At 42.9% G+C, this 15,438-nt stretch overlaps 1 protein-coding gene across 4 annotated transcripts in view; it reads right to left on the minus strand.

Moving 5' to 3' along the window:
- The window catches only part of MCOLN2 (mucolipin 2), a 55,110-nt gene extending 45,060 nt beyond the window's left edge, over positions 1-10,050 (minus strand). Inside the window, exon 1 of one of the 4 annotated variants that reach the window (XM_036026361.1) lies at positions 9,376-10,050. In XM_036026361.1, coding sequence (XP_035882254.1) covers positions 9,376-9,452 — 77 coding nt within the window. In that variant the 5' untranslated portion in view covers positions 9,453-10,050. Of the gene's footprint in view, positions 1-8,705; positions 8,904-9,375 lie in introns of those variants that run through there. The other 3 variants (XM_036026358.1, XM_036026360.1, XM_028512820.2) reach the window with 3 other exon arrangements.
- Between the last annotated feature and the right edge of the window lie 5,388 nt (positions 10,051-15,438).

A 15,438-nucleotide genomic window follows, 5' to 3' on the forward strand; every position in this document is an offset into this window, starting at 1 on the left:
AAAAGAGATGTGAAAGTTTCCTACTGTCTGTAGCCTTCAAAGTGGGGTGTGTTCCCACAGGGGGTATGCAAGACCATTCACTGACACATTGGCTCCACTGACAGTGGCTCCCTCACTGGTTTTCAGCACACCCCCACCACTTATAGTTTATGTGAGCCCATTTAAGCATTTTTTTAGAGCAGGGGACCCACCTCCCTGCAACCAGGGCCACCGACCAGTACCCAGCAGGAGGTGGTGGTGGGCGTATTACCACCTGAGCTCCCTGCTCCTGTCCCACCTCCCTGCCCCTCCCACTCCCATCCATGGAAAAAAGGTCCCTGGTGCCAAAACAGTTGGGGACGCCTGTAGAATACATTATCCACTTTAGTTAACCCTCACAAAAATGAGCAAGGTACCTAAAGATTATTGCAAAAAATTAGACCCATCCTAGAATTAATGTAAGCCTAAATTAACATCAAGAAAAATGGGAAAGCTAACACTCTCTTAACACAAACTTCCTTGGCCATGAGTTTAAAAACAAAAAAAAACATGAAAAACAAATCTGATCTGAAAATAAGTTGGGGAAAAAAGACAAAGTCATAAAAAAAACCTACTTAAACTATAGGCTAAATCTACCGCTGTTAAGTGATGGACCTGACCCTGAGGGTACATATAGTACCTTAATACATCAGCTAATGACACTATGAAGTCGTAATGATATCAGGAAGTCACTGCATTTAGCAATTCATTTCAACATCTTCAACTGTCTCATTCCTTAGAATGTTCATTTTAGTTGTTTTATAGCATTTTTGGTTCTGTTTACAATATACAGATAAATACACACTCAGAGATGGTAGCTGTTCTTTTAACTGATGAGGATAAATTATCAAAAATATGGGGACTACTTCTCTTGTGTTTCAAAACTCCCACCACACCTTGGATATGGCTGTCCTTTTGTTATCCCAGCTGGTATTATAAATTCCTGAGTTTTGGAGAAACTGCTGTTTGTTCTCCTGGCTCCAACAAATAAATAAAAAATAACCGCGATAGGAATTCCCTTTCCTGTCAGACCCATGTAGGTATCATGTCTGGATGCAGTGACACTGGAGTAGGATGTTCTTTCTAATTCATAGCTAACTCTTCCGAGTCACAGAGGATGGAGCAGGGGAGGCAGGATGAACCACTCTGAAAATCTGTCCTTCCTCCTATATCCTCCTCACAGTGCACAGCACCACCAGCATCCAGATACCAAACCCGGAGATGACATCAGCGCAGATCTGCGCAGGTGCCTTCCCATCTGGTCCCACCTGCCTTCCCACTGTCATCCCCGTCCCGACCTTAACTGTGTACATAATTTAAAGTAAACCACAACAAACCCTACTCTGATTTCTGCTCCTTACAGGCAACCACTATTCCCTGTTATTCTCAGTTATTTACTTTACTATTTCATAATAATAGTGTTCCACTGTTTTGCCTCTTGTGGACACTCTCAGTTTACATCCTCCTGTGAAAAATATGGATTCAGCTCTTACATCTGCCCCCCCACCAGCAAACACACCCATTTCACCTCCCCACCCATCTCCCCGATCAAGTTCTAATAAAAATTTTGGATAAATTAACATTTACAATTTATGAAGTGAATACGCAAATACTTGTTCACAGTTGAGCTATTAGTACACCGTGGTTTTATATTTTCTTATAAAAAATTTTTTGGAGTTAATTGCCTTTTCCCACATTTGCTTAGTTTTTTACATACACCCAGGACCTTAACCAAAAACTCTGGCTGAGTCTGCCAGCTCTCTTCAACTCACACAAACAAGCTGGGGGAATCCTGTCAACTCCCTTCTTCTCCCAGGGACCTCATTCCTGGAAGCCTCATGCTCCTGCTCCAGCTCCTGCTCCTCCTCCTGTTGTAGGAAGCAACACTGGTTGCTTCCTAATCCTTTTTCAGGGCCATCAGTTTGGGAATACCCTTTACCTCCTTCCAAAGTCAAGTTCCACATTTCCTGGATCCCATCTCCATTTTTCTTTGCTCCCTCATTATTGTGGAGAGTATCCTTCAATCCCTTCCTGTGACAGAAGCCTGGAAGGTCAATTTTGAGACTTCCTGTGACAGGCCCCACTAGCTGCCTGCCCAGTCTTCATTCCTCCCCTCTTCCTAATTTTGTTGAGGGCAAGGAATATATTAATACCAAAGGATAGAAAAATTCAGTGTCAGAACTAGACAAGGACTTAGTCCATTGTTTCAAACTTGGCTGCACACTGAGTCACCTGGAGTGCTTCAAAACGCTGATGCCCAGCACCCTCAGCCTCAGAGATTCCAGCCTAGTTGATGTGGGTACAACCTGAACATCTGAGCTTTGAAAAAGCACCCCAGGTGATTCTGATATGTACCCGGTTTGAAATCCCCTGCCCTGGAGATTTTGCCTGTTTTTGTCTCCTCGTTTTACAAATGACACAACTAAGGTACCCTGAGGTTGCAACTTGCCCCAACAATGAGAATCCAATTCCCCTGACCCCCTTGTCCAGCGTTCCTTCCTGATCCCTGAATTAATATTTTTACAGTAGTAACAGCTTGTGAGTTGGTCAAGAATGAAGAAAAATGTTATGTTCAAATAAACTACTATTTCAAACACAATTTCTCTTATTTAAAATGAGTGATCCTTTGGTAAACAACAGCATCCTAGTCCATAAATTCAGGAGGCTTCTCAATGGTCGTGTTATTGCAATGGAAAGGAAAAAAGAAAGAGAGCTACATGATGGAATGCACTCAACTGTTGCCCTCCTCAGGTTATCTTTGTGCCTCAGATGCTCTGGGGCAAACACCAGGCTTCCATTCCTTCTCCCCCACTGAAACTGCTGCATGTTCCAACACCACTTCTCAGGCCCGAACTCAGTGGCTCAACAACATCGATACCACCGATCACCATATCCCCGGCACAACCTCTTCTTTCTGCTTCTAGAACACCCTGCTCCCGTAGTTTTCTTCCCGCCTCACTGGGCATCTCTCAGCTGTAATCCCTTGTCTAGTCAGTCAGTGGTTTTCCACCTTGGCTGCACAGTAGAACCACCTGGATTTTTCTAAGGTTTCAGTGCCTGGTTTCCTGGCCCTAGACATTGTGATTTAGGTGGTGACCAGGTATGAGGTGGACATTGAAATTCTGCTAAGCTTTCCTGGTGATTCTAATGTGCAGCAAAGAACAGGACTTTTTGTCCAGGGGCAAGCATTGATTTCTCCATTTCCTCAACCCTCATATCCAACCGATCAAGTCTTCCTTCAAAATACATCAGGAGGTGGTCTCCGTCTCCCTATAGCCACTGCAGCCTCCCAATTCTCCACAGAGTGGCCAGAAAAATAACTTTTAAAGCAGAAGTCAGATATTTTATTACTTTCCTGTTTAAAACCATTTAGGGGCTTCCCCCTGCTCTCAGACTAAAATCCAACCCTCCCACCATGGTCTGAAAGTCTCCTGTCCACTCCTTCCCATACCCTCTCTTCACCCTCCTCACTACCCACAGCCTCTTCCCTGGCCCTGGAACATTCCCTCCTCTGGCATTTGCATTTACTGCTTCATCTGCCTGCTGCTGTTCCCCCAACCCTTTGTAGGTCTGGCTTCTCTCACCCTTTACCTCTCCACTCAAGTGTCATCTCTTTAGAGAGGGCTCACTGACCATCTTTTAAAACCAACCTTCCCCATTGCTCTCTTATCACTTAATTGCCTTCATAATTGAGATCACAATCTTTATTGCTCTCCCCTAGAACAGAGTTTCATGAAGACTCCTCTTGCTTCACACTATATCCCACAGCATATGGCACAGCACCCAACACCCAATAGGTGTCCAATGAGTCTTGGTTGGAAAAAAGAAATGAGTCAATGAAGGAGACAATGATGCTGAGTACATGAACTTTCCCTTGGCCAGTACCATTAAGATCAAATAGTAGTAGTAATAATAATAATAATAATAATAACAAATATAATAAAATGACACAATAATAATAGAAAGTCTAAAATGTTTATATGAAAGATGAACTAAAATGCACTGAAATGTTTTGTTTAGTCAAGATACATTAGGTAATTTAGGTAATTTAGTTGATTAGTTTGCTGATAGAAACACTATTTTGTTTCAATTAATATTCCTAAAGATCTTCCAAAGAATGAATTAGTCAATGAATTGTTATCATGATTATCTGGAATCCACTGGAGATAGAGAGGGTTAGAGACCTCCTTCAAACCAAATACAAACATAAAACATAAAACTTAGACACATTAAAAAATAAAAGCATTGGATATAGATTTTTAATATACAATTTAAGATGACTTTCTAATCATAACAAAATTCAGAACCCATGAAAATGATTGACAGATCTTAACATAAAAATGTGACTTCAAAAAAAAAATTAAAAGACAAACTGGGAAAAAAGGGTTTGCAACATGTTTAAACAGACAAAAGTTTACTATCTATTACTTGCAGAGAGCTCCAAATTATTAATAAGAATAAGACAGTCCAATATAATAAGAGGCAAAAGAGCTGAACAAGTTAATGAACATTTAACAATAATAATGGGAAAAAAACTATGGAAGGAAATATACATTTTTGAAGGCCACTTGGGCAGTTTCTAGAAGAGTTTCTGTGATGTACAAATCAAACTTCTATGGATGTATACTACAAATGTTAAAAAAACAGTGAAAAATGATTTTAAAAATGTTCATTGTAACCTGGTATTGACTTAAAGATATCTATGACATATTAAATATTTTTTAAGTTATAATGGAAATATATTGGGATCTCATTTTTCTAAAAATGTTGACATTTATCTCTATATGTAGACATTTCAAAAGACTAAAAATACATAACAAGAAAAAAATCTTGCTACTCCCTGTGAAGTAGAACTATCTATCAGTCATCTTAATTTTCCTCAAGTTTTCCATACTTTCTTGATTTTTAGCAATTAGTAAGTGAGTTTTTATGAGTAAAAATAAGCTACTTCCAAAAGAAAGAGCCTGGTAACATGTAAGCTCTTCCCTGCCCTTTGTTTGTTGGAGGTGGGCGAGAGGTGGGGTAGAGAAGCAACGTGAAGACTGAAGTTCAGCGTTTCCACCACAACAACCATGTCAGCCCTGGTGAATGACAGTGCCATCTGGCAGATGGAAGACTTTATTTGGACTAACCACTAGCAACTCCCATACCAGTTTTTAAAATTTATTCCAAATTCCTACAGTGAGCTATTAACTCATGATTTGCTAATCTCATGAAAGAGAGAAAGAGGGAGAAAGAGGGAAGGGGAAAGAAAGCAGAGAAACGTTCAGTTCCCTGAGGCTCTGGGGTAGTTGGGCCACAATAAAAGGAAGTTAAGGGGGGAAAAGTCAAAGAAAGAAACCTTGGTTACCTCCTCACACAGCCCTCAGAAATAAATAACATGGGTCCTTTTACTCCTGAGAAGCATGCAGAAGAAAGACTGTAGGGGCTTTTTATTTCCCACCAAAGCCACATACGTGCACAAAAGATGAGCATGCTACAATTTCTAGGAATTTCCCTAAAGACAACCATGCTGCTAAGTCCCTATAAAATCATCTCCCATCACCACCTGCCGCCTTGAGCCAGCAGGGAAGCCAAACTAGATCTGCACCTTTTTTTTTTATCCTCACCTGAGGACATGCTTATTGATTTTTAGAAAGAGGGGAAGGGAGGAAAAGAGAGAGGGAGAGAAACATGGATGGATGGGAGTCCTCTCATAGGTGCCCCAACCAGGGAACGCACCTGCCACCTAGGCAGGTGCCCTAATCAGGAATCAAACCAGCGACCTTTCGTTTTACAGGTCACTCCAACCAACTGAGCCACACCAGCCAGGGAAAGAGCTGCACATTTTCAAGTGCTTGTTCTGAATGAGCCTCCCTGCCTTTGAAAATATCCTGAAAACTCAGCTGTCTGGGTCAGAGATAAATAAAGTAAAACTCCATTTCTTAGCAATACGGGATGTCACATGCAGTAAAGCTGAGGATGATGAGTGGCGTAGGGCATTTCCTCAGAGTTGTCATCTTCCTCTAACAAGTGCCCAGTTTAGCGAGGTCATGCTGATGACGCTCTCTAAGTGCAAAATTAAGAGAAGTTATAAAGTCATACTTAATATTTTTTCCTCAAAATATTGACTAAGTGTAGCTTATTTTTGGACAGCCCACTTCAGTGGCAGTTGGGAAAAACCTTGAGTCACCCTATTTCTTGCAATTCCCTCTAGTTGCTATAAGAGACACAATTTTCTTTAAAAAGCCACCATTTAAATTGCAGATATTTTGGAATTACACACACCAAGGACAATTTCCCAGAATCCTTAGCCTCACTAGTCACCAATTATTGCCTGACAGATGTTTTAAGCTGCTACCACCAGATTTATTCAAGGTGAGGTGATAAAATACAACCTTCAGAGGAGAAGAAAGAAAGCAGTCCCTCCAGTTAACGGGAAAGAAACATTGGCAACATGACCCAAAGCTGTCTTGTCACACTAGGGAGAAGGAGGCAGGGGCCCAAACTCAAAACAGAGTAGCTATCCAAGCTCAGCTACAGGTAGGATGAGGAAAGTGGGGAGAAAAAAAAAACCCAGACGACTGCCAGAGCAAACAAACAACTAAACAAACAAACAAAAAATAATAATAAAATGCCTTAAAACACTAGTAGGGAAAAAATATTGCAGTTTGATAAAGAAAATGAAGTCTGGGAATATAACTACTTTTCTCTCTGAAGCCTGTAACAGGTGAGATGAGAGCTCAGGTGATTTCATTCTTCAGAACTGACCTTGCGTTCCAGACCTCAGAAAAGGTAACAGTCTGCCTCAGGGAGAATTCTGCCTTTAATCTTCATAGCCAACGGGGTTTTCTTTGACCCCTGTTTTTACTTTGAAAATTGTAGCCAGAAGAAGCCACCTGTTATTCCACTAAGTTTTAAGAATTGTCTTATTCTGGGTTTCACTTTATCATTAGAGACCTAGCCAAAGAGATTAGTTTGTAAATATTCTCATCTCTTGGTTCTGTATTCTCTGCCACTCTGTTCAGAACGTCACTTCCTATTCTTTCCACTTGCTTCATTAAGATATTTTATATGTATTATTTTGTTAAAAATAACACTTTTGATATGCTCCTCCTTGGGAGAAAAGAATGGAATCTCTTCAAACACTTCATTGGGATTTATCAACTTTCAAGTGCAGGAGATTAAATAAAATTGGCACTGTTGTGGTGGCTTCTTCATGGTAATGGTTGGGGAAGTGTGGGAAATGTGACTGGTTTTAAAGGGTCCAGGCCACAGAACCTAGTTTACAGAAGGTTCTCATGAAAAGAGAAGGGACCTTTTATGGCGATGGGAGTTTGACTCATCTTCAAGTGTGAATAGGAAGAACAGCTAAAATCTCGAGACTGCTGACTCATTAGGAGGAAGGTACCAGATCCCCCCAAACTTGTGCTGTTCGGTTCACTGCTAACCATGAGCACATCACAAAGGTGGTCAGCAGTATCTGAAAGAGTGAAACCCATATTCCACCTCGGGGAGAAGGAGGTAGCTGGTCCCTTCAACATAAAACATCAGGATCTATGCCCTGACATCCACAGACAGCTTCTGCTGCCTCACTCTCACTGGATCCTTCCTCCGTTTTCTGCTTCAAAGCCATACAACCTGCTGTTTTCCACCGGTGCTGTATAACCAGGCATGTGCGTATCTCAGACCTGGGTTCCTTCAAAAGTGATTTATGTGCACACCCAAGAGTGTGTCCTTCCTCGCTGTAAGAACGGGAACTTCTGAAGATACTGTATACAATAAAACCACTTAAGTCCTGAAGGAAATACGCTAAGAAAAAAAGTTTAAGAAAAAAAATAGAAAGGTTATACACCACACGCACCATGAGCACACACCTGTACATCAGTGTCAGCAGGAGTGAGTAAAAACACCCAGAGCTGATTTGCTCCTTCGGTTTTTTAAGATAGCACTTTTAAAGCTAGGGCAGATGGAAGGAATGTATAACTTCTCCCACCTGACCCATTAAAGTAGTCACCTAGCATTAAAAGAGATAGCTTATAAGTTACATGATTCCTGGCCATTTTATTGTAACATTCACAGGTTTCCAGCTGTCAAAGGAGTTGCACCAACAGTATGTCTTCTCTTTCAAAATCGGTCTTTCAAAGTCTAAAAAATATATGGCACTCTTGCTTGGAATTAAATACTTACCTGGGCAGTCACCAAAGATCAAGTGAATTCTCCTCTTGAACTCTTACTTTCCTTGATAGTATTATTAAGTCCATTTATAATATTGAGGATATTGCCACGCAGGAAAGGCAGGAACGCCTCTCCACTATTTTAAGGAACTGTAACGACCCACCACTATATTTGTTTTGCGAGAAGGAAGGGGAGCCAAGGCCCATGTACTCATCACGCTCGGGCTCAGCTGCGCAGCTGGATGGTTAGCAGCCCCGACCCCTGACGTGGGGCCCCCTGGCAGCGCCACTGGGCTGAACTGTACGCCTTTTCATGAAGGCAGAGGAACTGAGGTTAACCGCACCACAACCCTCCCACCTGAGGAAAAGGCCTGTTTGTTCCGGAAGGCACAGCCCAGCCTTCTTTAACTCACTGCTAGCAGTTAAAGGGAGCGTTCTCAAGGCAGCAAGCAAGCTCCAGTCTAGAACCGTAAGGCCGTCCACTTGAGGATTTCTCCAGAGTCCTTGAAAGACGTGGCTCAGACGCCTCACCTTAAGGTTAACCTGGAAACATCTGATCCTCTCCTAGGCCACCTGGCCTAGGGGAAAGAACAGGCTGCCAGGTCAGGCCTCGCCTTCCACACTTTCCACAGCTCTCGCGATTCGGAGCAGGAAAAACTTTCAGGGCACAGGCTTGTCTGCTTTGCTGGGGCCACCTCCCTGCAACTGGAACCTTCCAGGTTCTCCCCCTTCTCTTAGTGGTCCTCGCTTACCCTTCCTGCCAGCGGCGCGCAGAGGCCAAGGCGGAAGGCAGACGCAGCGGGCGGCCTCGTGCGGCGGGCTCTGCTGGGAGGCGTCGGCGGCGAGCTGCACTCGGGTCTGTGCTCTCCGGCCGGACGCGGCGCGTGGCCCGCCCGGTGTCCCCGCCCCGCCCCCGAGTCACCACCCCACCCCTAGCTTCCCTCCCGGAGGAGACGTTTTCCCGGGAGACTTTTTCCACGTGTTGCGAGCCAGTCTCTCGGAGCCCCGGGAGGCGGGAAGCGGATAAGCGGATCGAGGCTGGGGTTAGAGGGAGACGGTGCGCGGATGCGGGCGCGAGAAGACGGGAGCAGGAGAGCAGCCCGAGCAGGGGCGGCGGTGGCGCCCCCGGGATCGACCGTGGAATGGCGCAGGGCCCGCGGCGCGCCCAGTAGACGGCGCCAAGCGCCCGCGGGGTACTGACCTGCGCCGGGGCTCCCAGGACAGGTCTGAAGCTGAGTTCCACACTGACAGGGCCAGCGCCTCCGCTCCGCGAGACATGGTGCGGCCCCAGAGCCTCAGCAGCTAGAGGTCAAGGGTGGGACAGCTGCACCTGCCTCCGCCGCGGGCCCCGGGCTCCCACGCTCGCGTCTCAGGTGCCCCGCGCGCGCGCGCGCGGCCCACCCGCTCCGCCTCCCGCGTGTCTGCCGGCGGCAGGACTGCGGAGCAGAGCCTTCTAAAGGAGTTCGGGCGGCCCGCGCGCCCCTGCACACCGCCCCCGGGCGGTGGGGCCGCGCACGTCCAGCCCTCCGGACTCCAGCCTCCCTTCGTTCCTTCCTCGATTTCTCCATTCCTTCGTTTTCCTCGTCCATTCATGTGTCCATCTCTTTAGCCATTTCCATGTGATGCGTTCAGGACACCCTCACTGAGCGCCACGCCGAGTGCTGGACACTGTGGATACACGAGGAAAGAAAGACGTGGCCCTTTCCCTCTGGGATTCCACATGAAACCCACAAGTTCATTTGATGCAGAGTGTTTTTCTCCTCCTAAAGGGCACGATCACAAAACAGTGACAAGGTTCGTGTTTCAGATGTGAAAAGTGCTACTGAAGCACAAGGAAAATAAAACGAAACGCCTCTCGCTTGTGTGGGGAAACTGGAACAGACCTCCGGAGCGGGGAGGGAGCATCCGCGTGACCCCTGGCTGGCGCGGAAGGCGGGCGCCGGGAGCCGCCAGCCTCGCTCCACCCGCGCACCCCGCTGCGGCCGCTGCCGCGGCTGCTGCTCCTCCCTCCACGTGTGCGGCAGGGACACGCGTGCCCCTGGGAAACCAAACATGAGTCTTAGAGATGAGGACTGCGGACCCATGCCCAAATACCATGCTCAGCTGAGGGTGATGTTGACTTGGCAGTCTGGACCCGGCCAACAGGCCCTTTCCCACGGAGTCAGTCTGTCCCTACTCTTCACCAGGTAGCAGCAGCAGCAGTGTTGAAAGCCTCAAGTTCCAGGTTGCTTGGATCAGCAAATGTTTAAAACGTCTCTGAGTATAACTAGGGCAAAGACTACCCTGCCAGGTAATTATTTTAATATGTGTCTCCAGGTAGATACAGTTGGACAAAATAACGTATGTAAAAGTATGCATAAGTGACCCTCATTTAAAAGATAGTTCAAATAGGCTGTTAGGTTAAAAAAAAAAGAGAATGAGAAGAAAAAGAAAAAGAAATAATTATTTTAGAGCCCCTATTATCAGAGGTGCCCACTGGGTGTAGACAGGCTTGGAAGACCCCGTTTGCCTAGTCGCAGTCCCCGCAGGTGCGTGCAACAGTGGTGTGGTTAGGTTCCTTTTTATAATAAACGGAGAGGAAATGTCACAGCGCTGTACTTGTGGGGAGCGGGGGTGGGGGGGATTCCCGTGATGGGCTCAGACTGTGGCTTGAATGGAAAGTGTTGGAGGAAGTAAGTATAAAATATTACATTTATATGTTATATACACATATATCATATATAGTTTATATAATTTCTATGATGAGTAATTCAAAGAAAAGCCACAATAAAGGGACAATCTATTAACCTCAAAATGCTAGGGCTCCACTAGGGACAATAATTCCTTTAGAAGGGGATTGTAAACTGGGATGACTTTTTTTTTTAAATCAGCACAATTCTCATGTGTGTTCTAAAGCTCTGGTAATTCTACACAATAACTTCCCAGCAAGTGGTTAAAAAAATTAACTGTTACTACTGCATTTACTAAGAACATTTACCATATGCAAGGGATCTGTGCTTCAAAGCGGCCAGAAGTACTTGGGTGCCAACTAGGTAGGAAGGCTGATGTGTGTGTTATCTCACTGAATGCTCAGCACTCTGTACTGTCATCTCCCTTTTGAAAAGAGGAAATGGATTCAGAGGTTGAAGTTACTTCCAGGAGGTCACCCACAGAATACGTAGTAGGTTCAAAATTTCTATTCAGGTGTCTGAGTCTTCAAAACCTTTGTTCTCACCATACGACTAGACCGATAGAGACATGATCAGCAGTTGCTGCCCTGGAGCAGCATTCCTGACCCGGAGAAGTTTCTTTGAACAACTGCACATCTGTAACAATCTATCAACGGTTGCACAAAATAGAGATGAGATACATGTACATAAAAAGCTGGATGCACATGTTGTCAACAGATACAAAAGTATCACTTAAAAAAAAAAGTAAGTAAATTCTTACAGAACACTGTATAGGGAAAATACCTGCAAGAGAGCTGAAGTATCTCAAAATGTTAATGTGCAAACAAAACACCAGGGGGTCTTACTGAAGCCAACTCTGATTCAGTAGGTCTGGAATAGGACTTGAGGTTTTGTGTTTCTAACTAGAAGATGTTGCTGATACTGCTGGTCCATGCACCACTCTTTAAGTAGCAAGGTTCAAGGAATTATTTAACTTCAGTGGTGAGGGATTTGGGGATGGAGAAGAGGGGAGGAGAGTAATAATGGAAAATACTTGGACTCCAAATAGCTGAAAGTTGTGAATATTATACAAACGGAAAGAAATAAATTATAGTTCTAGGTACCTAATCTAATCATTTTTTAAAGATTTTATTTATTTATTTATTTGGTTATTTATTTATTCATTCATTCACTCATTCTTTCATTTATTTATTTTAGTCAGAGGGGAAGGAAGGGAGAAAGAGAGGGAGAAAAACATCAATGTGTGGTTGCCTCTCACATGCCCCCTACTGGGGACATGACCCACAACCCAGGCATGTGCCCTAACTGGGAATCAAACCAGCAACCCTTTGGTTTGCAGGCCAGCATTCAATCCACTGAGCCATGCCAGCCAAGGGTCATTCTTTAATTAGTAAATTAGTTCACAATAGGCATTAGATTTTTCATTTTCAAAAGTCACTGCTTATGGTAAAGATCTGATTCATTTCTCACTGGCAGTAACAGTCATTGTTCTGTGCTATGCTTGTTTCTTTCAAAGATCTGTGTTCTGCTTTGTATTTCATCATACAGAAAGTTATGTACTCTGACTCAAATGTGTAATTACCAATAACCACATAAGAATCTTTTGTTCAATAGTGTACTATGACAAGGAGTTTTACATTTATAGACCTGAAATTTCTCTAGCAGGTGACCTTCATGTGAAAGTTTCCTTGGGCCCTAAATGTCATACAGTTAAAATTACATAGTATGTAGCCTTTTCAGATTGACTTCTTTCACTTGGTTATGTGCATTGAAGGTTCTTCCACGTCTTTTCATTACTTGATAATTCATTTCTCTTTAGCACTAATATTTTATCAACTGAATGTATCACAGTTTATTTCTCCTTTCACCTACTGAATGACATCTTGGTTGCTTCCGAATTTTGGCAATTATGAATAAAGCTGCTATACACGTGCATGTGCAGTTTTTTGCATGGACATGTTTTCAACTCATTTGCTTTAATACCAAGGAGCACAATTGTAGAGTAAGAATATAGTTTTGTAAAAAACTGCCAGATTCTCTTCCAAGGTGTCTGTACCATTTTGCATTCTCATAGGAAGTAAATGAGAGTTCGTGTTGCTCCACATTCTCATCAGCATTTGGTTTTGTTAGTGTTTTGGATTCTGGCCACTCTACTAGATGCCTAGTAGTATCTATCTCACTGTTGCTTTATTTGCAGTTCCATAATGCCATGTAATGTTGAAAACCTTTTCATATGCTTATTTTCCATCTGCATATTTTCTTTAGTGAAGTATCTATTCAGGTTTTTAGCCCATTTTTCCATCAGGTTGTTTTTTTCTTGTTGACTTTGAAGAATTCTTTGCATATTTTATATAACAGTGTTTATCAGACATGTCTTCTGTAAACTTTTTTTCTAGTCTGTGGCTTATCTTCTTGATCTCATGATGGTATCTTTTCTGGAGCAGAAGTTTTTTGTTTTTTACAGATTTTATTTATTTATTTTTAGTGAGAGGAGAAGGGAGGGAGAAAGCAAAGGAGAGAAACATCAATGTGGGAGAGACATCAGTCAGTTGCCTCTCATACATGCTGGCAACTGGGGACCTAGCCCTCAACCCAGGCACGTGCCCTGACTGGGAATTGAACCAGTGACTCTTTGGTTCACAGGCCAGCACTCAATCATTAAGCCACATCAGCCAGGGCAGAATTCAATTTTTGAGGTTCTAAAATTTCACCTAGAGTTTTTAATTTATTACATTGAATTTATAGATTAATTTGAAGGGAATTGAATTTTTACTATGCTAAGTTGCCTCCATTCATGAATATATTATCTCTGCAATTATTCAGATCGTTTATGTCTTGTAATGGAGTTTTTGAAAGTTTCTCTGGGAAGACCTTGCACATTCTACTTTGGGATAATTGCTAGATAATTTCTAATTTTTGTTATCTCTTTTTTTTTTAAAGATTTTATTTATTTTTAGAGAGGGAAGGGAGGGAGTAAGAGAGAGAGAAACATCAATGTGTGGTTGCTGGGGGTCATGGCCTGCAACGCAGGCATGTACCCTGACTGGGAATCAAACCTGTGACACTTTGGTTTGCAGCCCACGCTCAATCCACTGAGCTACGCCAGCCAGGGCTAATTTTTGTTATCTTTTCTGGAAGGTTATTAATATAGAGAGGAAGCTTAGAGTGTTGTTTAAATTGATCTTACTTCCAACAGTCTCACTGAATTCTTTAATTAGTTTTGAAGATTTGTTAATTTTATTAGTTTTTCTATGTAGATCATCATATCATCAATGATCAAGAATTTTATCTTTTTTTAAATCTTAATTTGAAAATGGTATGCTGAGACAAAAAGATTAAAATTCAGTATTTGATTTTTTAAAGCTTTACAAAGTGATAGAAGAAAATAGCATCTAAATTGTTTAAAGAAAATGGGGCATCAACAAAATCAAATTTTACCAAAAAATGTTCATAACAGACAACACATATTGTTAGATAACTATTTTGATATCTATAAACTTCTCCCTAAGATTTCTCCCCAACTGATGTGGTCAAGAAACAGAAGGGCAGTCTGAATCCTGAGCCTTTCGGACAATTCCTTGTTTGTAGCCCCAAGAAAGTGACTTAACTGTTCCTGGTCCTGCTCTGGCCCAAGCAGCCACCACAAACCACTTGCATCAAACTTAACCTCGTGTGCATAATAAATGTGCAAGCTCCTAGCCTCACTACAGGACGTGAAAAATAAGAAGCCTCTGCTGGAATTGCATGGATATCCACAATTTTAACATGAGCCCTCCCTCTGCCTCCACAATTCTTATGTCTATGAGCTTGGGAATCATTATGTCAGGGGGAGAGAACACTAAACCTGACCCCCAGACAAATGGACCTCACTAACAAAAGTCCCGCCCCCATCTCCTCCTTGTTCCCCAGTCTAGAAGCCTAGGAGGAGAAATGAAGACTTCCATTCTCCCTTCTTTTTTTTTTCTTGTTTTTTTTTTTTATCTTTACCCTAGGATATGTTTATTGATTTGAGAGAGAGGAAGATGGAAGAGAGAGAGAGAGATGTGAGAGAAAAATTAATTAGTTGCCTCCTATAGACACCCCAACCAGGGATCGAACCTGCAACCTAGATATGTGCCCAGACTGGAAACCGAACCTGCAACCTTTTGGTGCATGGGACAATGCTCCAGCCAACTGAAGCACTCACCCAGGTCTCTCCATTCCTTCTTACAAAAATCTTGGCATTCTTTATGACACATACACATAAGAGAAAAACATGGAAATGGCTGGTCCATAATTTATCTGCCTACCCAAAGCAAGTCTGTACTGGTTTGCAGCCAGTTCTAAAAAGTTAGTGCCATTTCTTTCAGGAAATCATAGAGATGTTCTCTCATGGGCATCATTACTAAAAAGTAGACCCTAAGATTAATTAGGGACTCACTCCTGACACAATAAGAAAGCTTGATATCAGGTGCCAAGTCACTGGCTTTAATTCCACAGCAAGAATACAATTTCAGGGCAAATCCTAACACTAGCATTTAAGTATTATTGCTAGTCCAGAAATTTTACAATGAGTATAAAAATTGTATTTACCAGATAATAAATACAATTTAAAA

The sequence above is a fragment of the Phyllostomus discolor genome, chromosome 5 (assembly GCF_004126475.2).
Source record: "Phyllostomus discolor isolate MPI-MPIP mPhyDis1 chromosome 5, mPhyDis1.pri.v3, whole genome shotgun sequence".
Taxonomy (NCBI): domain Eukaryota; kingdom Metazoa; phylum Chordata; class Mammalia; order Chiroptera; family Phyllostomidae; genus Phyllostomus; species Phyllostomus discolor.